General features: G+C 39.3%; 3 protein-coding genes across 3 annotated transcripts; all 3 read left to right on the top strand.

The window, feature by feature from the left end:
- The first annotated feature begins 8,720 nt into the window (after positions 1–8,720).
- Positions 8,721–16,030, top strand: LOC146308831 (drebrin-like protein B). Its single transcript, XM_084746530.1, has 15 exons — positions 8,721–9,042; positions 9,134–9,189; positions 9,771–9,883; positions 9,975–10,049; positions 10,790–10,930; positions 11,115–11,192; positions 11,955–12,106; positions 12,198–12,255; positions 13,218–13,283; positions 13,550–13,661; positions 13,779–14,009; positions 14,680–14,733; positions 15,217–15,311; positions 15,671–15,740; positions 15,872–16,030. Exons 1-15 carry the CDS (start codon positions 8,960–8,962, stop codon positions 16,006–16,008), a joined length of 1,521 nt encoding a protein of 506 aa, XP_084602656.1. The 5' UTR covers positions 8,721–8,959; the 3' UTR covers positions 16,009–16,030.
- Positions 16,031–17,030: 1,000 nt separating this feature from the next.
- Positions 17,031–19,563, top strand: LOC146308830 (cytochrome c oxidase subunit 5B, mitochondrial-like). The gene is made up of 4 exons (XM_084746407.1): positions 17,031–17,170; positions 18,364–18,434; positions 18,692–18,791; positions 19,002–19,563. The coding sequence occupies exons 1-4, from the start codon at positions 17,074–17,076 to the stop codon at positions 19,112–19,114; spliced, it is 381 nt and encodes a 126-aa protein (XP_084602533.1). The 5' UTR covers positions 17,031–17,073; the 3' UTR covers positions 19,115–19,563.
- Positions 19,564–20,107: 544 nt separating this feature from the next.
- Positions 20,108–24,391, top strand: LOC146308829 (cytochrome c oxidase subunit 5B, mitochondrial-like). Its single transcript, XM_084746351.1, has 4 exons — positions 20,108–20,241; positions 22,322–22,392; positions 23,520–23,619; positions 23,830–24,391. The coding sequence occupies exons 1-4, from the start codon at positions 20,145–20,147 to the stop codon at positions 23,940–23,942; spliced, it is 381 nt and encodes a 126-aa protein (XP_084602477.1). The 5' UTR covers positions 20,108–20,144; the 3' UTR covers positions 23,943–24,391.
- The last annotated feature ends 587 nt before the right edge of the window (positions 24,392–24,978 follow it).

Genomic DNA, 24,978 nt, shown 5'->3' with positions numbered 1-24,978 from the left:
CCCAGGGGTTCTACCAAGAACCATTTTATATTCCAGGGGTTTCATCTAGAACCTGCCCAGGAGGTTTTTTTAATAAAGATTTTATCAGTAAGCCTCTTGTCTTTGGAGGGTTCTATAAAGAACCATACTATATTCTATAGATATTGAGGTCATCCATGATTTTAAGGATCTATGTTACAGTTACTGATGTTTAAACTGAGAAAACATCCAAATAATTTTTAATGCATAAAAAATATTTAAAAACTCATGCATAACCCTGTCTTCAAAAGAGGGTTCTTCAGAGGCAGATGTTCTTAGTAGAACCTCAGCCCTTCAGGAGGAACCCTTTTGAAAGCCTTATTTCTAATCCAGACTTTTGTCTTTGTGAAACGTGTTCTTTGTGCTCCAGTCAGCACAAAGTGAGTGTGAGAAGAGAATTAGTCCATCTGGAGCCGAGAAAACGCCCAAGTCTCCAGTTTCATTTCCACCATTACGAGCAGGAAAAGGGGTGACGGACCTGAAACCTGCGAGCGTTCACAGTGGACCTCTGTTACTGGAGCCTGAACTGGTCTGTGTGTGAGTCCCAGTCTGTGATGGAGCTCAGAAAAATCCATCACATTCCCGCCGGAGCCTGTCGGGCAGATTGAGATATGAGCGCTCTGCTGGAGGGGAATAATGACAGAAAAAAAAACATAAAGTGTGGCGAGACACTGAGACAGCCATTGTGAGCTACACTACACACACAGACACACACACACACACACACCAGCAGCAGCAGCAGCAGCAGCAGCTGTGTGTGTCTGCAGGAGGGGATTACAGAGAGGGTTCAGTCTTTGGCTCAGGGCCAGACTGTGAAGATCCTCTCCCCCCCAAAGCTATGCAGGAGCCGGGGGGTGGAAGAGGGTGTCACTGCATACCTCTGTTCACTCGTAACCTCCAAATCTGCCTCAGACGTGTAGCTGACCCTCGACTGCAGGGTTTGCAGTGAAGGACTGAGAGCTTGTGTACAGTCATGTGTGTGTGTGTGTGTGTGTGTGTTGAGGTCTGAGGGCCCGCTGGTGCGGAGGAAATCCCTCTTTTGTTTCCAAGGAAGCCGAGTGTGTGTTTTGTGTTTTTAATGGAGGAAACTCAAAGACGCTACAAGCGGAAGGATGAATATGTGACCCTCTCAATCATCCAGACAGAAAGAGAAAGTAACTCCACGTCCAAAGGCCCAAATTCTACTCTGTCTCTGAGAAGTGATGTTTATGCACAGCTAGAGTGTTTGACAAATAAGTTTCAGGGGAAATATAATTCCCTGGAAGAGAAGAATGGAGATATATTTGCTTTTAACTGCACGTTCGCATCGACATGATGTCTGCCTCGTAGTTTAGTCTCGTAGGAGAAACAGGTTCCCACACACCTGAATGACTTTTTTTTGTATCCTGGTTTGTAGAACCCACTTTTTGGCTAAGGCCCTGTGAGTGCCTAAATTTAACTCGTGCTTCGTTGCTGTGTGTGAATATTGCAGAGGAAACAAACACAAAACATTTTGTCAATAAAAACATTTCTACATTATGTTGATTTATGTATTTGTACTAATTTACACATGAGCAGAACGTGAGCATCATTTCTGGAGGACAGAACCGAACAAAGAAACTGAAAGAGAAGTAAAAAAGAGAAAGAAAGCAAACAAAAAGACACAGAAGGAGGTTTACGAGGCAATGAAGCCTAATTACCACCAGGTTGTTCTCCACAGGGGAGCCACAATTGAGTTGCAAGTGGGAGCAGTAATGTGTGTGATTATGTGTGTGTGTGTTTGTGTGTGTGTTCCTTTGTATTTTCAGTGCTAACACTATTAAACGTGTTCCATTTAAACCTGCCCTCATGATCTTTGCAGAGTGAGGACCTAAAAAAAGATGAAGTTTCCTCTCGCCTCTCAGTTTTTGTCCTGAGTGTTTGCAGTGTGTGGAGGATCACTGAGGTCACGCTGCACATTCAGGGGTCATAATGTCTATTTTGGGAAGTTTCAGTTAAAGGGCATGAGTGGGCAAAAAACAGAAGTGAGAGGGTTTTTGAAAAAGGTCAGAAATGTGACATTTGAACACTGTTAAGAAGTAGGTATACTCATCTCCAGTTATTCCCAAAGACTGGGTCACAGGAGGTTTTATCTCGGTCATCAAATGCATAAAAGACTGCAAAATTTAAGATTATATGTGCAGTATACTTTTCACCTTTGTTTTACTGATGAGAGGGAAAAAACAGTCTGTTATTTCTGGATAAATGCATTTATTTGTCTCATCTATGAAGCGGACTAAAATGTCCTGTACTGAAAAAATACAGAAAATAAAGAAAACTCAAAGTTTTGAGCCCAACTCAAACTCTTAACTTTTAAAATAAATCTTTAAGTTTTTGAACCAGAGACAGGCGTACCTGACCTTTGTCGTCACCTGGTTAACGTTGTGAAATTGTTATATTTTGGTTTGGTTTAGGCACTAAAACTACTTAGTTAGGTTTAAGAAAAGACTGAGGTTTGAGTTAAAATAAATATGTTAGTTCCTGACTTAAATTCTTGACATTAGTATGTTATGTCAAACATTTCAGAGTCAGGCTCTTCCCTGATACCAACCCTGGTTAACCAGTGTTGGTCATGCTGGTCACGTGACTACTGTTGGGCGGAGCCATCTATGAGAGACACGCTTTACATTACCTGTGTTCAGCAGAAGTATCTGAGACCTCTGTCCTTATTCAGCCTGCAGGCCACCGGCGTGCTGGAAACAAGTCAGAGAAGAAACATCTGCAGAGACACAGAAGGACTGATGACACCATGCCTCTGTGTGTGTGTGTGTGTGTGTGTGTGTGTGTGTGTGTGTGTGTGTGTGTGTGTGTGTGTGAGGCTGGGTGTGTTGTGTTAGGGTATTTATACAGCTTAAAGCTCATTACAGCACAGAAACAGAGAGGAAATGAGACACTGTTAAAGCCAAACTCACACTGTTAAAACACACACACACACACACACACACACACACACACACACACACACACACACACACACACACACACACACACACACACCTCCCGGGTGAGAACTGCAGCTCATTAACAAACTCTTTAAAATGGTGGAAAGTAACTGAATACATTTACTCAAGTATTGTATCTAAATACAATTCTAACATACTTGTACTTGAGTATTTCACTTCACGCCATCTTACTTCTGATCCAAGGAATGTTTTTATATTTTACTGCATTTATTTGATATTTAACAGAAAACACAACTGATATGATGCAGTTCTGTAATCCTGTGATCCGTCAAGAATGTAGAACTGGAACATCAGAGGTACAAAGTATCTAAGTACAAATACTTTGATTTTTCTGACAACCTTATACTTCAACTCCCTAATACATCTGAGAGAAATTATTATTTTTATTTAACATCATTGTGTGCTGTCTTTCAAAACTAATTAAAACCTTAATGGCTAAAACAGTAACACACTCAAAAGATGACTTCTTGGTCCACAGTGCAAATTACACACGACAGATGTAACAAGGTGAAAAAAACATAACACAAAAAAATATACAGCAAGACAAAAAATGACATAAATTTCCCAGCAAGATATAAAAGACAAAACAAAACATAAAAAAATGTAATGTGTCAAACATTCTTAACAAGATGTAAAAAACGTAACAGGATGGAAAGGACATGACAAAAGACTTGCGTGGACGTTTGCCTCCTCTGCTGAGAACAGAGATATGAATCTCTGTCATGTGATCTGGGAGGTTCTGACATTTTGGGTTTAGTGGAGGAAAACATGAACGTATGTTAAATGAAATGTCTGAGCAGTGAGGTCATCAGCAGCTGAAGAGGAAGACAGAGGACAGCTGCTGTGTGTGTGTGTGTGTGTGTGTGTGTGTGTGTGTGTGTGTGTGTGTGTGTGTGTGTGTGTGTGTGTGTGTGTGTGTGTTTGACTGTTTGACTCTTCTGCCTCCTGTAGATTTATACTTTATACATTTGTTCAGTGACAATCTTTAGTGTCTGGTTCATGACGAAATATTGTGGTGATGGTAAATAAACTCTGGTGAAATCATCAGTACGCTTCAACCTGAGGGCTTGTAAGAGATTTCTGGTACCATCATGTCTATAATGCATCATGAACACATTCATAAGACGTTATAATCATGGCTGGGGAGTAACAGATTACATGCAAAAGGATTATGTAATTAATTGCAAAAAAAAAGTGTAATGGAATATATTTTAGCCACACAGACTGACACCCAATGTTACCTACACAGAACAATCGCTAATGTTTGAGGTAATCCAAAAGCACAGAAAGTAATCAAGTTATGTTATTTTAATATTGTGATACCGAGATTACATTACTGATTATATTTTTAAACAGGTAATTAGTAAGTATATCAGAATATATTTTAAAAGTAACCTGCCCAGCCCTGATTATAATGCCCTTATAAAGCATCATAAAACTCTTCATAGGCTAATATGATTATTTACAGGTTTATAACCACACACAGAAACTTCACACAATTAAAGTTCTGTTCATGTCGCTCTCCGATGTCTCAGTGTTTTCACAGAAGTTTATAGCAACTAGCTAGCAACAGCTAGCAGGAAACACACCGTTACCTTGGATTAATTACAGATTTCTCTACATTTGAAGATTCTTGTGAACATTTGTGATTATGTAACTACACATCTGCAAATATGATGTATCATTTTTAGACATTTAAATACAGAAATGATCCATATTATAGTTTTAAAATAAGAACAGTGGTGTGGGTGAGTCATTTTGCGGAATTTCTTGTCACCTGATATTTTCTTCTCTATGACATCTGTGTATAAAATGACAAACAACATAAGTCATTGTGAAATGCATGACATTCACACTTAAAACTAAATGTGCGTTGTGGGAACCTGCAAAATAACTTTATCAAAGCTGCAGAACTATCAGAAGAATCCCCTAATTCTGACACTGAGAAGGTTGTGTGAATCACAGTGACGCCTTCACTTTCCACACACGTCTTCTGCATTGTAACTAAACACTGGACGTGAATCGTGAGGTGTGTTTGTGAGTGTGTGCATCGATTTTTGTGCAGACACACACACACACACACACACACACACACACACACACACACACACACACACACACACACACACACAGACGCTCTTCTATCTGCAGCTGAAGAGGAGCAGAGGTGTGAAGGAGAATGTTAATGGTACCTGTGACAGCCAGAGGAGATAAGAGAGGAGATGCAGGCAGAGAGAAGGAGAGGAGTGTGTGGGGGGTAAAACTGTGGGGGGGTGGGGGGTGGGGGGTGGGGGGGGGTGCTAAAGAGGGGACAAGAGGGAGGAAAGAAAGAAAGGAGGGAGGGAGAAAGGGAGGATGGACGGGGGAGGGAGTTTAGCCTCAGGGGGTAATTTGCTCTTGAGCTTCAGTCCATCAATCAGCCATTCATTTACTAACAGGATCGTCTGCAGCCCTCACACACACACACACACACACACACACACACACACCGAGAGGACAGTGTGTGTGTGTGTGTGTGTGTGTGTGTGTGTGTGTGTGTGTGTGTGTGTGTTACAGGGAAAACACTGTGTAATTAAATTAAAGTCAACAACACCAGGAAAGTAGATTAACCCTTCCAGAGTGCAGGAAGTACCTTTTTACAGTGTTATAGTTGTGGTGTCTTTTTAAATGTCCTCTCAAACTTTATTGAAATCTCTCCCAAACTGGTGATTTATATCAGTGGTGGAATGTAACTAAGTACATTTACTCAAATACTGTGCTTGAGAACAAATTCTACTTTACATCTTTACAACCTGGTTGCAGCCGACTTTAAAACGGTACAGTTTAGAGTAAAACACCTCAGTACGTCTCATCACTGATGAACATTTAAAAAATATATCTTGCTGAGTTTAGAAAACATGATTAAATATGTGAATGTTTGTCTTATGTACAAGATAACGTACAGCTTGGCGTCTCCTCCACTCCGACAGTTTGTTAACACAAGAACAACTTTATATCAGCTGACAGGAGGTGCAGTGACAGGAGACTGTTATCACTCTGCTGCACCACAGAGGAACTCCATCCCAGCAACTATTAGAGAACTGGACACATGCAGCTCATTTACAGGGATTCACTGTAGATCCTCAGCCACGTGCACGTGCACGTGCACACTGTCTGAACTGGGTGTGTGTGGTGTGACAACAGCGCGTTATTTTGCACGTTATTCTGTTTGCCTGGATTACACCAGGCGAGCAGTATGGAGGCATTTTATGTGTTTTTTCCAGTTGTTTTTTTTTTCATTACTAAAACTGGTCACCATTCACTTCCACTGTTTGGGAGATTTTGCAACACTGTTTTCCTGTGAAACTCCAGCAGTGTTTTGTGGACTAACGAAACAAACCAGCATGAGGATGAGTAGATAATGACTGAACTTCATTTTTGGGTGAACTATCCCTTTACAGTAGATATGTAAATTAAATTAAATGGTAAACCAGTGCTATCCTCTTCATGCCACCTCCGCTGAGTCACAGCAGAGACCAGTCAGGATACGACTGAATCATACCTGCAGAAAAACACGGCGTGTCTGTTTCAGAGGAACGAGTGGAGCAGAGACAATGATCACACTCTGGTTTCACTTCAGCCTTTATTCTTTTCTATTAGAATCAGTGAAACATCAGAGATGTGTGACTTCACTCTGTTTATCAGAGAGGTCGATCACATGCAAACTTTCACACCCACACATTCACATTCACACCTAAACTATCACTTCCATCCATCACAAACAAGAGACTCTGTGACATTTCAGGTTTCAGGTTTATCATCTCAACCATCACATGAGGAAAAAAAAACCAACAACCGCTGATCCATTTTCTCATGTTTTTTTTGTGTCCTGTGTGTTTGATTTAACGGGTGAAAATAAAGTTGTTTTTTAAACGTTAAAAAAATATTTCTGCAGGATAATGTTATATATATATATATATATAATCATGTAAGGGTTCATTGGCTGAAAAAAATGAGAACCAAATGTTGATCCATACTTGATTCTCCAAAACTGAGGCTCTATGAAAATAATCCTTAACAAATGTACAATCCTATTTGTTTGATTAAACACTGGGAACCAGACGAATCTGTGGAGCTCATGATTTCATTTGTTCTGGCAGATTATTAACATTTCTTTAATTACATTATTATTCTGGTGATGCCAGGCTGAGCAGCTGTTTCCATATATATCTGTAAGGTGTATTTAAAGATTTACCAATGTGCTTTAAGCTGAGAGCCACAGACAGGAAATCAGACAGTACTGAGAGACGGACTGACATGTTGTTGGTTTGAGTGCAAATATCAGATTTATTGATGCATATAGAAAAGCATCAAATCTCTCTGCACTTCCCTTCAGTCTGTGGTTTGTTACAGTCAGGAAACATGAATGTTGGGCTGCAAGTTTGATTTTCAACACCAGAAAAATAAAAAGGAACCGAACTCAGCAGCTTGATCTGTCTGTCTGCCTATCAATCAACAAACAGCACACACTGCATTGTGTTAATTATTGAGCCCCTATATGTCCAAAATAATCTTTCAGGGGAGCTCAAGTCCTTCTCAGGGAAGCTGAGCTCCCATCAGCTCCCCTGTAAGTTGAACCGTGAATAAAATTGTATTCATATGGTGTGGGAATAATCGGAAAAATTAATTTCCAACTGTAAAAATTCAGTGAGCGCACCCCTTAAGTCAGAACAACAACTCAGAAAGTAGGAGACGATTTCTACAATATATAAGTTATACGAGTTGCCAAGTTGTCTGTCGTGTGTGTAGAAATATGAGAGTAAATGTTTGTTTGATCATTTTTTATTAATTCACATGTTGCATATAATTTTTTTGGTCATATGTAATGATATTAGGTTGTAACTTGTCACATAGAGTGACCTGGATTAATTCAAAACTTAGGTTATTTATTTGCATTAACCCTGATTTTTAAAAGTCTCTTAAAATCACAACACACCAAAGTCAGATGAACTATTTCTCATCTTGGAAACTTGGACCACCTGAGGAGCGTGTAATGTCTGTCTCCACCTCCATGTTTTTGTCTCTGGCGGTTAAAGCATTTAATATTTCTTATGTTAAAACTCCCCCTAGTGGTAAATTATATGCAGGCATGTACCTCAGCACAGGTGTGTGGGACAGTTCTCTAATGAGTACTTTCATTTTTAAAAGGTACATTTTCCTCATTTTAGTTCAGTAAAACTTTCAGTGCAGGACTCTAACAGAGTATTTTTACTGTGCAGAACTGGTACTTTTACTGAAGTAAATGATCTGAACACTTCCTGCACCACTGGAAACAACACCTGGAGCTGATTAGCCGTCTCTGTGCAGAACAAGCAGAAAGAAATCACACCCTGTTTTCTGTCTCACACACACACACACACACACACACACACACACACACACACACACACACACACACACACACACACACACACACACACACACACACACACACACACACACAGCTTTAAAGCCACATTTGATATTTTATTGTCCCCTCGACTGAAGGCCATATGGAGGAGAACACACCCTGGAAGAACCTGAATAAATGTATATTTTCTCCTTCAGACACATTATTGTCATGTTGATGAATGAATGAGTGAGTGAGTGAGTGAGTGAGTGAGTGAGTGAGTGAGTGAGTGAGTGAGTGAGAGTCAGAGGTGAGTAACTGCTGTAAGAATGTGGCTCATCAGGTTTTCATCCTCTCCCCGGACTGGTTTGACACATCAGGCTGGAGGAAGATCTGCTCTGGAAATCTCAAAAAACTCTGACTCTCACTCTGCTGGAGGTTTTCCTACGAACATCGGGGATTAAGTCTCCCAGGTTTGGCTCTGTGTGAGTTTTCTGGAGAGCTGTCAGCACTTTGCTTCACCTCCTGAGGCTGTTGGAGCTCGCTGTGGCAGCCTGTCTGACCCGTGAATGAGGAAACGTGCAGGAAGAAAATGGCAGTGAATCTGAGCAAGAACGGTCCTGCACTCATGGCCGCTTATAAAGAAGTGGTGGACGCCAAGTCAGACACAAACTGGTGAGACGTCTCTTAGTGATTGTCTCGTCTGAATCTGACTTTCTCCTGATTATAATTCTGTGGGGTTTTTTGCACCTGTCTGTGTTCTCAGGGTTCTGTTCACTTATGAAGGGAACAGTAATGACATCCGTCTGGCAGACAAAGGAGGTAAGATCTGACCAAAAGATGATTTAACTCCTTTCCTCTCCCTTTAATCATCTGATCACCCCTCAGATTTATCTGGTGACCTTTTGGAGGGACAGCAGGAGACATTGTACTGCAGAGTGAGAACTTTTACTACTGATACAGTCTAAAAAAATAAGAAAAATAAACTCCTGGTGCACAAATGCATTTTTATTTTTAAAACTTATTTTACCTCTTTGAGCCCCAAACACTTATTAACAGTATCTGCATTTGCATGGACCCTAATATCCTACTAATTGGACTAGAAATGCCTGAAAAGTAACCAGGGCTGTGAACTAAATGTAGTGCAGTAAAAAGAATTTTATTTGCCTCTGATCTGTGGCAGAGTGGAGGTGTAACGTTGCATAAAATGGAAATAGTTACTAGTTAATTAGTTACTTTTCACCTAATTACACTGAGCTACTGATAAAAGAAGAGTTCAATTAATAAATGTGATTACAGTAAGAGATTTTACAGCGTAAATGACTCTGATTACAGTGACATTTGTGTGTGTGTGTGTGTGTGTGTGTGTGTGTGTGTGTGTGTGTGTGTGTGTGTGTGTGTAGGTGGAGGACTGGAGGAGATGGTGGAGGAGCTGAACAGCGGGAAGGTGATGTACGCTTTCTGTCGAGTCCAAGACCCAAACTCTGGTCTGCCCAAATATGTCCTCATCAACTGGGTGAGTCTCTCTCACACACAGAAGACAAAAAAAAAAAAATAAACATACAAAGATATTCTGTGATCAGTTCCTGGTTTTTGTGTGTCTGCAGACAGGTGAAGGTGTGAAGGACTCCAGAAAAGGTTTGTGTGCGAACCATGTGAGCTCCATGGCCAACTTCCTGAAGGTGAGAGTGACTCTGTGAATAAAATACTGCTGTGAAAAAGTTTGTGACAAACTGATGATTGTCATATAATTTAAAGGTCATGTTAAGCATCTATGTGAGAGATAATGTACAGTTACCTGCTCGGTCATTATTGCAAAATAAACCTCAACAGGATGGTCTTTAATCCTCCTGACGGGTTTATTTCAAGATAATGACCAGCTCACTGTACATTATCCTGCTTATACATGGTTACTGACCAAAAACAATAGAATTTGACACAAAATATTTATTTAAGAATGATTTTTAGGATGTAAAAATGATTGTTTTGATCTGATGATGAGTCTATGATCAGAACTGCATCCATAGCAGCGGTCTGTTTTGGTTAACATAGACTAGAAAGGCTTTCTGGCAGAAAAGCATGAAGGCTGAAGAGTCTCTTGCAATGGTTCGTTGAGCTAAATGCTAACATCAGCATGCTATCATGCTGACAGTGACAATGCTAACATGCTAAGGTTTAGCAGGTACAATGTTTATCCTGGACACCTTGTTACTTTAGGATATTAGCATGCTAATGTTGGCTAATTAGCAGTAACCACAAAGTAATGTCATTAGTTCTGCAGGTATTTGGGGGTAAACTGAAATACTGGATGCAGCTAACATGGACAAATTAACCACATAATATATTAGATTTAAATTTAAATTTCTGTGTGTGTGTGTGTGTGTGTGTGTGTGTGTGTGTGTGTGTGTGTGTGTGTTGACAGGGAGCCCATGTGACCATCAATGCTCGGGGAGAGGAGGACGTGGAACCAGACACCATCCTGCAGAAAGTGGCCAAAGCATCTGGAGCCAACTTTAATTTCCACAAACAGACAGAATACAGAGACGCACCCAGAGGACCTGTGGTGAGACGACACACACCATGCAACATGATAATTATTCATCTTAAAGGGACAGTTCACACTAAAATGAAAAAGACATATTTAGAAAGAATTAGCTGTTAATAAACAGGTGTCATGTGGAGCAGAGCAGAAATTAATTTGTTTGAGAATAATTCACTATGTCACCTTTTCTTCTGTGATCTAACAGGGTTCTGTGTATCGGAAAGTCAACGCTGTGGAGGAAATTCAGCAAACCAAGAAGGACGACTTCTGGGAACAAACTCAGGTTTTGCTTCATATTTATCTTAGAAATAAGGTTCCAAAAAGGTTCTAGGGTCTACCCAGAACCATTTGGAGAAACAGTTGGTCAAGTGTTCTTTGTGTTGCATTAAGAACCGTTTTTGGTTCCAAGGATTGTTGAAGTCCTTGAAGAACTCTTCCATCGAGGGGTCTTTACCATAATATAAAAGGGTTCTCGGGAAAGTCCCCTGGGTTGGTTCTAGATAAAACTCTTGGAATTCCGAAGTGTTCCCTTCTGAAGTGTTGATAAAACACAAAACACCAATATGAAGACATTCTCATTAGAACCACCAGGGTGGGTTCTGGATAAAACCCTTGGAACGCAAAAAGGTTCTCGGTAGAGAATCAGTGAATGGGTTCTTGTCAGCTCCCTTAAAAGGTGGAATGGTTTGGGTTTTGGGTGGAACCATTACACCATAGAAGGGTTTTATGGAACATCTCACAGGAGGTTCTGGGTGAAACTTTTCACAGGTGGTTCTATGTTTAACCCTTTATGGTGGGTTCTTTGTGGAACTCTCTGACAGGGTTCCAGGTGAAACCTTTATAAAAAGTTCTACTGGGACCCAAAAAAGAGTTCTAGTTAGCAGTTTTATTTCTAAGACTGTTTTTATAACCTGAGTGTCTGTAGATTCATTCAGTTTAAAAAGACTACAGTTGTTCTTCTTTTTTTCTTCTTCTTCTTCCTCTTCTTCTTCTTCTTCTTCTTCTTCTTCTTCTTCTTCTCCTTCTTCTTCTTCTTCTTCTTCAGAGGGATGAGGAGGTTCGCCGACGTGAGGAGAACAAGCGGGCGGAGGAGGAGAGACACAGGGTGGAGAGGGAGAGGAGGGAGATGGACGAGAGACAGGCGAAGGAGCGAGAGAGGAGAGCGAAGGAGAGAGCTCAGCAGATTGAACAGGAGAGGTCAGCCACACACACACACACACACACACACACACACACACGCACATTCATCAAGAATCAAGGCCACTGATTGGTTGTTTTTGTGTTTAAGGCTTCTTCAGAAGCAGAGAGAAGAAGAGGAGCGACAGAGAGAGCAGCAGCAGCGTCTGGTGAGAGTCGGTCCTGACCCTGCAGAGTTCTAGTGATCACAAGAACCAAGAACCCATGATGCCTCTTTGTAGATGCAAATTAAAGGGATAATGTGTGTTTTTAAAGTGTGGTTGTATGAGGTTTTTATCCATAGTCAATGTGTTACCTACAGAAACTGAAGTTATGTCTGTTAAATCGCTTCCTCCCTGACACCAAACTCCACTGACAAAAACAATCATTTTACCTTGCAGAATTTGGTAGTTGCTGGTCTATCGCTGCCTCGACTGTCTTAGTCAGCCAGTGTTATTATGACTTGGACTAACCCTTTAAAACACCAAAGACACACAAGAACACAAACAAACAAACAGATCATTGCAGTGGTAGACCAGCAACTCCAGAGTTCTGTGAGGTAAAATTGTTGTTTTCATCAATGAAGTTTTGTTTGTTTGGAGAGAAAGCAAGGTAATGCAGTGAAAATGTTCCAAATATATCTTACACTTGAACTAATATTGATTTTTTTTAGGTGTCCCTTTAATGTCTGTAAACATATCTGTATATGAATGCAGATTATGGTACTGAGTAATATTGACCAATCACATATGAGCAGACTTTGGTTGGTGAACAGTCTGTGTAGAGAGCAAAAGACTTTGGTTGAAATACAATCTCCCAACCAATTCTTATGACAATTTAGCTTTTTATTAGCTTTTTAAAAAGATATCAGTATTTCTATGCAGGTATCTCTTTATAGAGATTAGATTTCAACTCCATACTCACATCTCAGCTTGTCTAAAACTTAATTGTTGTCACATGACAGCCACTGGTTTCCCAGATTTGTTGATTATAGAGTCATAAATTCTTGCCATGACTTGGTAAGGACCAAAAAAATGACATAAGTTGTAATAAATCAGAATTATTATGTTTTAAACTGTTTACTAGAAAATGTTAATATAAAAATAATCTACAGAGAACATGTCTGTTTCAGAACCAGCAGGAAAATGAAAACAAAAAGACGGGAATCAACTCTGCTGCGTCTGTGCAGAAAGCTAATGTGAGTATGACTGATGGACTGGACGTTTACACCCTTATGTCATTTTCATGACATTGTGACCTGAAAGTCACATGACTTCCCACATCCTATTTTTAAATGTTGCATTAAGGGAAATGTAGGATCCTGCATTTTTGATACTGAGTCATATCAGGGACTAAGTGTCCTTAAAGGTGGAAGAACTGTCTCTGTTGCTTCATTTACAGTGTTGTTCACAGGAGGCCAAAATTTGTCGTAATGTCCCTTTAATTTCTTGCCGTCATTCACAGGAGGCCAAATCTCTGATCGCTCAGAGAGCGTTTAACCCCCGAGACGTCTTCAAACAGAGGGAGCAGAGCTTTGAGACCAACAACAGACCGTCTCCTGCTGCGTCCAGACCTGGTAAACAACACAAACAACATGTGTAAACAACACAAACAACACATATAAACATCACCAGCTGATGGATGATGACGTGATGCATCATGTTGTTGACGTTGTTGAGGTTGTGTCTGTCAGGGAAGCTGCAGAGTCCTTTTCTGTCTCAGAAGTCCTTTGAGAGAGACGTCCCGGAGACGCCTCAGGATCCTCCAGCTCCAGCTGACGTCCCCGTCTCCTCCATCGCCTCCTGGAGGAGCCATGCCCTCGTCTCACCTGTCTCACCTGTCTCACCTGTGCTGTCAGACTCACCTGTTGCAGCTGTCTCACCTACACCACCAGAGACAGCAGACTCACCTGTTCAAGCTGCAGGTCAGACACACTAAATCAATCTATTCTATTCTATTCTATTCTGTTCTATTCTATATTTATTGTGAAATAAATCCTGACAGGTTGATGCAGGTGTTTAATCATCCAAATGAATCAATTTTAAAATGATTCATCATCATCAAGAAGAGACAAATGTTTGTTTTCTTGAGATAATAAAATAATTAACCTGTTATACATGTTGCACTGTTTATAACCCGCGTACTACATTATTATTTCTGTCAAGTATTTCTATTCGTGCAGACAAACACACATTAACTTCTCTTGAGACGATGCTGCAGTTTTTACTGATTACCGTGTTTATTCATAAAAAACATAAAAACATTCATGTTTTCTTGCAGGTGAGTTTTAATTTCTCCATTCACTCTGAACACAACGTACACAAAAGAAAACATTAATTAGTCCTGTTTAGAACAAACTGCAACCTCTTGTGGTTAAAATGAGTATCACAGCAAGAATTAATGTTCTCAAATTAAAATTTAAAAAAGGAAATCTGCTGTCACCTGCAGAGAAAACATCTTAGATCAGAGTTGGAAAATTGATCACCAGAATTTATTTTTTCTCACTTGCCCCTCCAGGCTTCCATAGAATATTTCTGTTTGATTTTCTCACTGTGTTGACCTGATGTGTTTTTTTTTTTCATTGATCTACACAGAATCAACTTACACAGAGGAGGAGTGGTCAGACGAGTTTGATGATGATGCTGCAGGTTTGATGACTTCTGTTAATATTTATATTAATGAACTCAGAATTCCTGACCTTTTAAATAATCAAAATAACCCAAATATCTAATTAAATAAAATATTTTTTCTTGCTAGAATCTCTGAATTATTTCATGATTTCATCTTTTCATTTCATTTTTCATTTTCATACAGTAAAAGTGAATAATGTTTGGACTGCAGGTTGAATCATGAAAGTGTCACTTTGGGTTCAGGTTTATTTGTGATGACATTTCTCACTATTTTCTGAATGTTTTCAAATCAATCAATTAATCAATGGAGAAAACACTTTCCTGATAATGATATGTTCTAAGTATTTTACAGTGTTGTATTATTTATTTTACTTGAGTAAAGGATCTGAAAACTTTTTCCTTTTTCCTGAAAAGCAAAGACCATCACAAAGAAAAATAATTTACCTTTAATCAGAATATTGATGACTTTGTATTTGTATTGATCCATTATTGTATCCACAGAGGAAACTCCGGCTCAGGATGATCTATATGAGACTCCAAAACCAGTCGTGACGGAGGAGGACCTGTATGAAAATGTTGAGCCGCACATCTCCACAGTGAGTCCAAGACAGTGTTGAGTTTCTTGAGTTTTTTCTCACAAATTTATAACTTTATAATCTCAGAGAATTTTTTTTTTTTTTTTTTTAAATAAATGAACGTCTTTAATCTCCGAGAATATAAAAATTGTTTCTTCATAATTTACTTAGTTTTTTTCTTGTAAACCTTTGAGTTTTTCTCATAAATTTATCACTTTAATATCAGGGAATTTTGGAGTATTTCTCTGGTGAATTTACCACTTTAGCTCAGAGAATAAACATTTGTTTTCTTCATAGTTCTGAATTGTTTCTCCAACAAATTGTTTCTTACTTTAAAGGAGATCATAAAAACAAAATTACCAGCTTGTTTTAAATTTCAGGCTGATGACCACAGTGCGGCGCCCAGTGGACAGAACATCTGCGCCAGAGCTCTGTATGACTACCAGGCTGGTATGTACACACACACACACACATACACACACACACACACACACACACACACACACACACACACACACACACACACACACACACACACACACAGTATATGTCGCTCTTGTCACATCACCTCTCCTCCACAGCGGACGACACTGAGATCACCTTTGACCCTGATGACATCATAACAGAGATCGATATGGTGGACGAGGGCTGGTGGAGAGGATACGGACCTAATGGACACTATGGGATGTTTCCTGCCAACTATGTTGAGCTCCTGTAGCCTCCATCACTGAGTCCATGTTGAAAATAGATAACAGATAATTAAATATTACTCTGATATCGACTTGTTTGTCATATTAAAAGTTTGTCTTTTTAACATCACTGTATTAACAGACTGTTGTAAAAATCACAGTAAACACTCCTCAGATCTCATAGTGTCAGCATGTTACATTTCTTTTCTTCTCTTTCTCTTTTTGTATAACTGTACACAGATCATGACACAGAGGCATCATTTCATTCCACAAAAAATGTATTTGATAGAAAACTGACCACAGGATGTTTTACACAAAAGAAGATGAAGATTTTTAGCCTGTCTAGTTGAGTAATTATGGAATTGTTAATAATTTCAGCTAATTAGATGTCAGAATTATGAATTATAATAATATAATATGATAAATGTAAGAATAATAATCAGAATTAAAAAATAAAGTCTGTAGAGACAGTTCATAAAATTTTGATTTGTATATGCAGATTTTTTTTTTTTATAACAGTCGAACTACATTATTCTTCTGAAGTGTGAGGGTCCATGTCAAAGAAAAGTTAATATTTCTCAGTCAGATGTATATTAAAACCTTTCCACTACTATTGCCAAAATCCATATTTATATTTTTAAAAGTGCATTAATGACTTGTCCCTTCTTCTTTCTGTTCTTTCTTTCTGTTTGTTTGCATCATTTTAAGTGTTTTTCTTTTGGTCAAAAGTTAACAAGTAAAATATGTTTACAAAACTGATAAATAGTGTGAATGGAAGGAAAATTATTTGGAAAAGAAGAAAAGATAAAAAAGACACATTAAAAACAGTAAAATAAAATAAAATAAAGTCTTTAAAGTTAGTCTGGTGTTGACCGCTTTTAATCAAGTAATACTACTGCTACTACTACTACTACTGTAATAATAATAATAATAATAATAATAATAATAATAATAATAATAATAATAATAATAATAATAATAAAGTGGGGAAAAAAACGATTTGGAGGAAGCATATACGTTAATACCGGGCGACGATTTGGGCTGCCTTTACGTCATAGCCTCGCGACGAGCGTTCAAACCGCAAAGAAGGAAATATGGCTGCAAGGTTACTGCTCCGCTCGGCTTTTAGAGCCGCAAGAACCTGCCGGGCTGCCCCGGCTCCTGCTCTGACCCGCGGCATGGCTGCTGGAGGTGAGAACCGAACCGACACCGAGTCTTTAAGGTTTAATAGACCGCAGAAATATGATTTAAAAGAGGTTAAATGATCTCGAGCAAGGACGGATCCGACACTGACTGAGGAAGACCTCCTGTCCTGTGATAACGCTCTTCTCAACACAGATCATCAGGCCGAACTGCGTTCAAAAAACTCGCAATATAATTATAAATATTGTGTCGTCTGAATTGTAGAGGTTGTAAAATAAAAAAAAACCCAAAAACCTTTCACAATAGAATTAGGTAAACAGTTATTTTAATTCGGCACATATGAAAATACAATCGACTGTTTTATGTTTAAAACTTCTTATTAGCTTTATTAAAACCCTTTCTGTTGTCAGAATAGTCATCGACGTTATTTGTCGGTTATACTTTGTGTCTGTCATGAATTCAGCTGATCAGTTATGACACACCGCTAAACTAACTTTGGTGAAAGCGGAAGTTCAGGTTTACTCATCTGATAGTAGATCAGGGACATATAGCTGAAATATTATTGATCAAACTGTTTGATAATGCTGCTTTGTTTTAGATTTCCAAACTGAGTGTGTTGGCAGTATGAAGTTTAGTACTAGTTGTAGGGAAAATAATGATTATCCATAATAACGCACTTTCACTTTATTAATCCCGTTTTATTGCTGTGAAACATACCAAATGTATCTATTAATTTCAAACAAATAAAAATAATAATAATGAATGAAAATTAAAGTTAGAAACTTAGATGTAATTGTACTGCTGCAACAACAGCATAATGAAATTATGTTGGCATGGGAAATTTTTCAGAAATTATGGACCGATTAAAATAAAGATTTCCTGTGTTTTTTTTTTTAAATGACACTACAATTTAGGGCTGCAAGTAAGTTATTTTCATTATTGATTTTTCTGTTGATTATTAATCAATTAGTTGTTTGGTCCATAAAATGTCAAAAAATGATGACGTCCTCAAATGTCTTGTTTTGTCCACAGCTCAAAGATACTGTCATAAAGGAATAAAGAAAATATAAAATATTCACATTTAAGAAGCTTAAATCAGATATTTTTTTCTTTATAAAAGACTCAAACAGATTAATCAATTATTAAAATAGTTGGGGGTTAAATTAATAATCAATGAATCATTGTAGCTGTACTCTGTTTGCTTTGTGATGATGTGTTTGGTTTATTTTGTCCTTCATCAGGGATTCCCACTGATGAGGAGCAAGCCACAGGACTGGAGAAGATCATCATGAAGGCCATGAAGGAGGGAACGGTGAGATATTGATCATCAGTGATGCAAACAATGAATTGATAAATGAATGAACTGACTGGTTGGATCATAAATGTTCCTTTAACATAGTCACCAGTTTATGTGTCGCAGAATAAATCAAAGTCAGAGAGGAGCTCAAAACGATGCATGAAAGTGACTTTATAAAGACATTTATGAATGATTACGTGCTGAATAAGTTGATTATTCAGTGATGATGTTTTACCACACAGTCAATCAATAACCCTTCTCTCTCTCCTCAGGATCCATACAACATGATGAAGCCAAAGGAGTACGCTGGCTCCAAGGCCGACCCCCACCTCGTCCCCTCCATCACGAACAAGAGGATTGTGGGATGTGTCTGTAAGTTATCAGTTTAAAGTCTTAAACTTTATCTGGCTGCTTTCAATAAGAGACTTTACTGGAGGTTGATAAATTGAATCTATCAACCAACAAAGCAGCTTAAGACTGAGATTTGTCCTGTGTTTACAACAGTCTTTGTTTGGTACAAGTCTTTCTCTTTACCAGATTGTCCAGCTGCGTCTCTCACTGTGTCTCATGTCCTCTCTGCAGGTGAAGAAGACAACACCGCCGTGGTTTGGTTCTGGCTCCACGAGGGCGAGGCTCAGCGCTGCCCCTCCTGTGGTTCCCACTACAAACTGGTTCCCCACGAGCTGCCCCACTAACTCCTCCTCCATACCTCTGTTGTTATAGACGTGTAGTTCACAGCTGTGTGTGAGCACGGTGTCGTCTTCTCTCTCAAATATTCCACTGAACCTTCAGAACGAGCCGAAGAAACATCAGACAGACAAACTTTCAGTCTCCAGGAAGTGAATTAATTAAAATGGAACTTTCTGGTTCCATCTACTTCCTGGTCTTAAGTCATGAGCCGTCATCCGATTGGTCTTTGTCTCGTTCTGTCACAGTACTTGATCTACCTGCTGACCTCATCAGTCTTTGCTTTACATGTTACCAGTTACAGAGGGATCACATGTGGTTTCTTTTGGGACTCAACTGTTTCTGTTAAACATTTCCATTCAGCTACAGTTTACATTCACACATGTACTGTATGATGTTACACTCGGTCCACTTAACTCCTCTTATTCAACCAATAAAATTTATGAACTCCTATTTACATACGCCTCTCACTTCTTGGACAGATGTGCAGAATATGATGTGCAGAATATAGAATGTATACATTAACATTTTTTCTTGCAACACTCCCTCAAATGTGGTTATCAAACACTTGAGACAAAAACGTAGGAGGAAGGATGTTCTACAGTTTAAAAGTAAACTTTAACAACATTTTAATAATTAGAATTAACTATAATTACAAAACCACAAATACATATATAGATGCTCTACATATAATCTATACTGATTAATAAAATACTGCCAATAAGGCTAACCCCCAGTGCACTGTCAGTGAATGACAGGAGACAAAATATTGAGAATTTCCTTAGTGTCTCTCTAAGTGGAGTGCAGAAAATATTATAAATCTAAAAAAAATAAAGATTTTTCTTCATTTTTATTAATTAACATTGATTAACTATGGGAAAGCCCTATTTCCATATTTGTATTTATCAGTTTTATCATTTAAATGTGACACTAGACTGAAGATGAAATAGATTAAAAGTAGATGGGAAAAAAAGCGACGCTTCAATAAATCCTGACGTCATCAGGGCGCGACCTCGAAGTGACAGCAAAGAAGGAAAGATGGCTGCAAGGTTACTGCTCCGCTCGGCTTTTAGAGCCGCAAGAACCTGCCGGGCTGCCCCGGCTCCTGCTCTGACCCGCGGCATGGCTGCTGGAGGTGAGAACCGAACCGACACCGAGTCATTAAAGTCTGAAAGAGCGAAGAAAATTGAGTTTATAAAGGCAGAGGGACCGCGGAGAGCCGAGGCGAACAGGAAGTCCTCGACACACACTAGCTATTAGCATTAGCAGCGTTAGCAGCCCTGCTCTGTTATCTGCGGGAGGTCAAACGTGACTTTCACTCATTTAATTACAAAGTCAGTGTTAATGACACATAAGTGTAGTTCAGATGTCTTTGTGTTTTTGTAAATCGTTGCAGGGAATTGTGTGTTTTTCTTTAACATTAGTTTTAGCTAACTAATAATACACAGGACGTTAGCCTGTTAGCTACGTGTTTCAACATTGATACTTGATTAATTCGTTCTCTTAGTCATACAAACATGCAGGACAGCTGTAAAGTTCAGGACAGTTTGACTCAGAGCTCACACTAGTATATTAGAATGACGTCAGATTAACAAGTATAAGAATCAGTGGTAGCTTATTGCTAATGAGCTCGCTAGCTGTCTGTTTATTCAGCTGATCTGAGACCCACCACAATAAAATTCACCAAGTGTGTTTCAAACAAGTAATCTACCAGCTGAGTAATGGCAGTTAATTATACTATTAACAGGAATTAGGGATACACAACATGGGTGTTCAGCTGACCAACAATAATAATAATAATAATATCTAATATTAATTGTATGTATATAGCACAGTTCATGCATAGAATGTAGCACAAAGTGTGGAACGTAAAAAATGAAAACATTTAAAACAATAAAATAAATAAAAATAACATGAAAGTCAATACTGGAAGGAAAGTCAGGATAAAATAAGCTGTTAAAGGGATAGGTCACCGAAAAATAAAAATTCTGTCATTATCTACTCACCCTCATGCTGATTGAGAGTAGAGTTTATTTTGTTAGTTCACAAAACACTGCTGAAGTTTCACAAGAAAACAGTGTTGCAGAATCTCCCAAACAATGGAAGTGAATGGTGACCGGTTTTCAGACATAAAAAAGCAACAGAATAAAAACATAAAACCTCTCCAGACTGCTCGTGTGGTGTAATCCAAGTCTCCTAAAGCCCCAACATGCAAAGTTGACTGAAAAAGTGTTATTTACATCCGGTCTGAAGTGTGTGTGTGTGTGTGTGTGGTGTGACGGTGTGACGGTGTGCAAACAGCATATCAGGACTTTAGGAGACTTGGATTACAGCAGACGAGCAGTATGGAGGCATTTTATGGTTTTTGCCTTTGAAAACTGGTCACCATTCACTTCCAGTGTTTGGGAGATTCTGCAACACTGTCTTCCCGTGAAACTGCAGTCTTTTGTGGACTAAAATAATAAACCCAACCTTCAGTCAGCATGAGGGTGAGAAGATAATGACTGAATTTTCATTGTTGGGTGAACTGTTCCTTTAAGATTTCGTTTGAAAGTTTCAACAGATGTGGAGCCCCTAAAACTCTTAGGGAGACTGTTCCAGTGTTTTGGGGCATAATTATCAAAGGAGGCCTGTCCATGCCTGTTAGTTCTAACCTCAGGACCAGTTAGGATGTTTGACTCAGAGGATCTGAAGCACATACGTTTCTTTTCATATTTTAGGGGGAAAGGGGGCTTGTTGGACCTTTATTTTGATAGGGCTGCTGGAGGGGAAGGGAGAGTGATGCAGCAAAGGTGCACAGGTGGGGTCTGAATCCACAGCTGCTGCAGAGGACTCAGCCTCAGCACATGGGGCAAACATCCTCCCAGCTGAGCCACCAGACATATATATATATATCTTAACCATTTCAGACAGACAAGACGGGGCAAGGCCATTTAGTGACTTAAAAATTAATAAAATATTTTTTTATCTGTCTGTTTTGCTGATAAGAGACTAGGAGTATCATTTTTTTGTCTCCCATTTCTATTTTATTGGCAGAAGTGTCAATTTCAGATCGAAATCTTAAAGCCTTTATGCGTCACTGAGCTGTCATCTGTCTGCACTCCCTCTCCCTCTGCACCTCAGTTGATCTAACTGATCATCTGTTTGTTCAATGTGACCCCTTGTTTGTTGCCTTTGCCCCTTTTATGAAACATGTTTTTAACTTGTGCTTGCAGGGATTCCCACTGATGAGGAGCAAGCCACAGGCCTGGAGAAGATCATCATGAAGGCCATGAAGGAGGGAACGGTGAGATCTAACAATCAGTTCCTAACTTCTCCAGAATGAGTTTGGTGGTAAATATTTATGAGGTGACAAGTCGTCTGTGTTTACAGCCTTATCACACGTGAGCAGACCAGAGCTAAACATCCGATAATAGTGTTTGAGTTCCATCTGAGCTCATTAGATGATAAAGATCACGGCATGAACACTGGATCAATACATCCACATCTGTTACTGTGGCCCAGATAAGCTAAAGTTAAGATCAGATCCACGCCGCTGCCTGTAGGATCAGAGTTTCGATCAGAATATCGATCAGAATCTGTTGTACCTCTGTCCTCCAGCTGAGAGACTTTACAGGAACTGTTCCACTTTTAACTAATTAGTCTTTAAGGAGATAAGAAATGTCCAGAGCCAATTAATCGTCACTCTGGAGTCTGTTATCTCTGCCCAGCAGGTGTGCTGTGGGACAAACTGGGAAATTAGCTTCACTTATTTCACACATTAGGTGTGTTATGGTTTTCCAGGCTGTTTTTCATTGGGAAGTACCTGAACACTCACAGAGTAATCACAGCTGCACCACTGTCTGTCTGTTTAAATTCAGAGTTTTATAAACATATTTTCACCACTGTACCTTGCTGTCACAGCCTTTTCTGATGGGAAACCACTGCTGTAGAAGATGAATCCAAACTGACCTTTTAAAACACTGATGTCACAATCAAACTAACTGATCAGGGCAGAAGTAGACCAACAACTCCTGTGTTCTGTGAGTTAAAATGACTGATTTTGTCAATGAAGTTTGGTGGCTTTAGAGAGAGCCGACTTGATACCATGTGGTTGTTGGCTTCTAACCCTTTGTAATATTTAAGGTCTTCTAACTATGTCAGACAAAAAAAATCCAATTTCTATGGATCCTCACAACCTGTTAACCTCAGTTTCCAAAATATTAAACTTTTCTCCTGCTGACCAAATCTTTCTCTGGAAGCTTCCACATATTTTCCTGAACTTTTCCTGGACTCTTCTGCGGTTTACACATCCTAAAATCCTCACTTCCTCTAACATGGCCTTGACTGAAAAACTGCTTTACATTATCTGAAATATAAAAACGACTGTTAAACTCTTCATTCAACACAGAGACTCCTTCTCTCTCTCCTCAGGATCCATACAACATGATGAAGCCAAAGGAGTACGCTGGCTCCAAGGCCGACCCCCACCTCGTCCCCTCCATCACGAACAAGAGGATTGTGGGATGTGTCTGTAAGTTATCAGTTTAAAGTCTTAAACTTTATCTGGCTGCTTTCAATAAGAGACTTTACTGGAGGTTGATAAATTGAATCTATCAACCAACAAAGCAGCTTTAGACTGAGATTTGTCCTGTGTTTACAACAGTCTTTGTTTGGTACAAGTCTTTCTCTTTACCAGATTGTCCAGCTGCGTCTCTCACTGTGTCTCATGTCCTCTCTGCAGGTGAAGAAGACAACACCGCCGTGGTTTGGTTCTGGCTCCACGAGGGCGAGGCTCAGCGCTGCCCCTCCTGTGGTTCCCACTACAAACTGGTTCCCCACGAGCTGCCCCACTAACTCCTCCTCCATACCTCTGTTGTTATAGACGTGTAGTTCACAGCTGTGTGTGAGCACGGTGTCGTCTTCTCTCTCAAATATTCCACTGAACCTTCAGAACGAGCCGAAGAAACATCAGACAGACAAACTTTCAGTCTCCAGGAAGTGAATTAATTAAAATGGAACTTTCTGGTTCCATCTACTTCCTGGTCTTAAGTCATGAGCCGTCGTCCGATTGGTCTTTGTCTCGTTCTGTCACAGTACTTGATCTACCTGCTGACCTCATCAGTCTTTGCTTTACATGTTACCAGTTACAGAGGGATCACATGTGGTTTCTTTTGGGACTCAACTGTTTCTGTTAAACATTTCCATTCAGCTACAGTTTACATTCACACATGTACTGTATGATGTTACACTCGGTCCACTTAACTCCTCTTATTCAACCAATAAAATTTATGAACTCCTATTTACATACGCCTCTCACTTCTTGGACATTTTAGAAGCGTCACTCTGCTGAGTTAAAGCGTAAGTCTTGTAAAAGATTTATCGTTCTCGCCAAACTCTCCAGACTCCATTTGTAAAATCAGTCACTTTACCTCACAGAACACGAGAGCTGCTGGTCTGTTTGTGTTATTATGTAACTTTGGAGTTTTAATACTTTAGTTTGGAGCCAAATGATCAGAATAAGCTGAAAATGTATGTGAATATACTAAATAATAGGTCTCAGGTATAAAAATATTGTAATTATTTCCCTTTAATCTGTTTTTCAGTGGGAGGATTTAACCAGTTAAGTCCTCTGTGATGTGCTTTAGCTGCTCTTTTCTTTCGTTATCAACAAGGTCGCCATTCTGCAGGTATTCAATGAATTCAGAGTTCAGACTATTTATTAAACCTTTTGATGCTTTAAAATACTCTGAAGGATCAACTGAGAAGAAAAGAGTGTGAGGAAAAAGAGGTGACTTCAAGTGGCACAATTAGCTGTTTTCTGAGAAAGAACGAGAGACATGGAGGGATTTGGAGCGACATATGCTGCCATCCCTGACGTCTTTCTTGGAGA

Source organism: Lutjanus erythropterus, chromosome 20 (assembly GCF_056507025.1).
Source record: "Lutjanus erythropterus isolate fLutEry1 chromosome 20, fLutEry1.hap2, whole genome shotgun sequence".
Taxonomy (NCBI): domain Eukaryota; kingdom Metazoa; phylum Chordata; class Actinopteri; order Lutjaniformes; family Lutjanidae; genus Lutjanus; species Lutjanus erythropterus.
The sequence above is the reverse complement of the archived record's forward strand: the minus strand, read 5'-3'. Positions and strand labels throughout refer to the sequence as shown.

Bases quoted from the DNA above. Each gene is read 5' to 3' on its own strand.
- LOC146308831 (XM_084746530.1), top strand. From the start codon at position 8,960: ATGGCAGTGAATCTGAGCAAGAACGGTCCTGCACTCATGGCCGCTTAT. The intron at 10,931-11,114 runs GTGAGACGACAC...GTGATCTAACAG, and splicing joins ACGCACCCAGAGGACCTGTG to GGTTCTGTGTATCGGAAAGT. The intron at 15,741-15,871 runs GTATGTACACAC...TCTCCTCCACAG, and splicing joins TCTGTATGACTACCAGGCTG to CGGACGACACTGAGATCACC.
- LOC146308830 (XM_084746407.1), top strand. From the start codon at position 17,074: ATGGCTGCAAGGTTACTGCTCCGCTCGGCTTTTAGAGCCGCAAGAACC. The intron at 17,171-18,363 runs GTGAGAACCGAA...GTCCTTCATCAG, and splicing joins CCGCGGCATGGCTGCTGGAG to GGATTCCCACTGATGAGGAG. The intron at 18,435-18,691 runs GTGAGATATTGA...CTCTCTCCTCAG, and splicing joins AGGCCATGAAGGAGGGAACG to GATCCATACAACATGATGAA.
- LOC146308829 (XM_084746351.1), top strand. From the start codon at position 20,145: ATGGCTGCAAGGTTACTGCTCCGCTCGGCTTTTAGAGCCGCAAGAACC. The intron at 20,242-22,321 runs GTGAGAACCGAA...TTGTGCTTGCAG, and splicing joins CCGCGGCATGGCTGCTGGAG to GGATTCCCACTGATGAGGAG. The intron at 22,393-23,519 runs GTGAGATCTAAC...CTCTCTCCTCAG, and splicing joins AGGCCATGAAGGAGGGAACG to GATCCATACAACATGATGAA.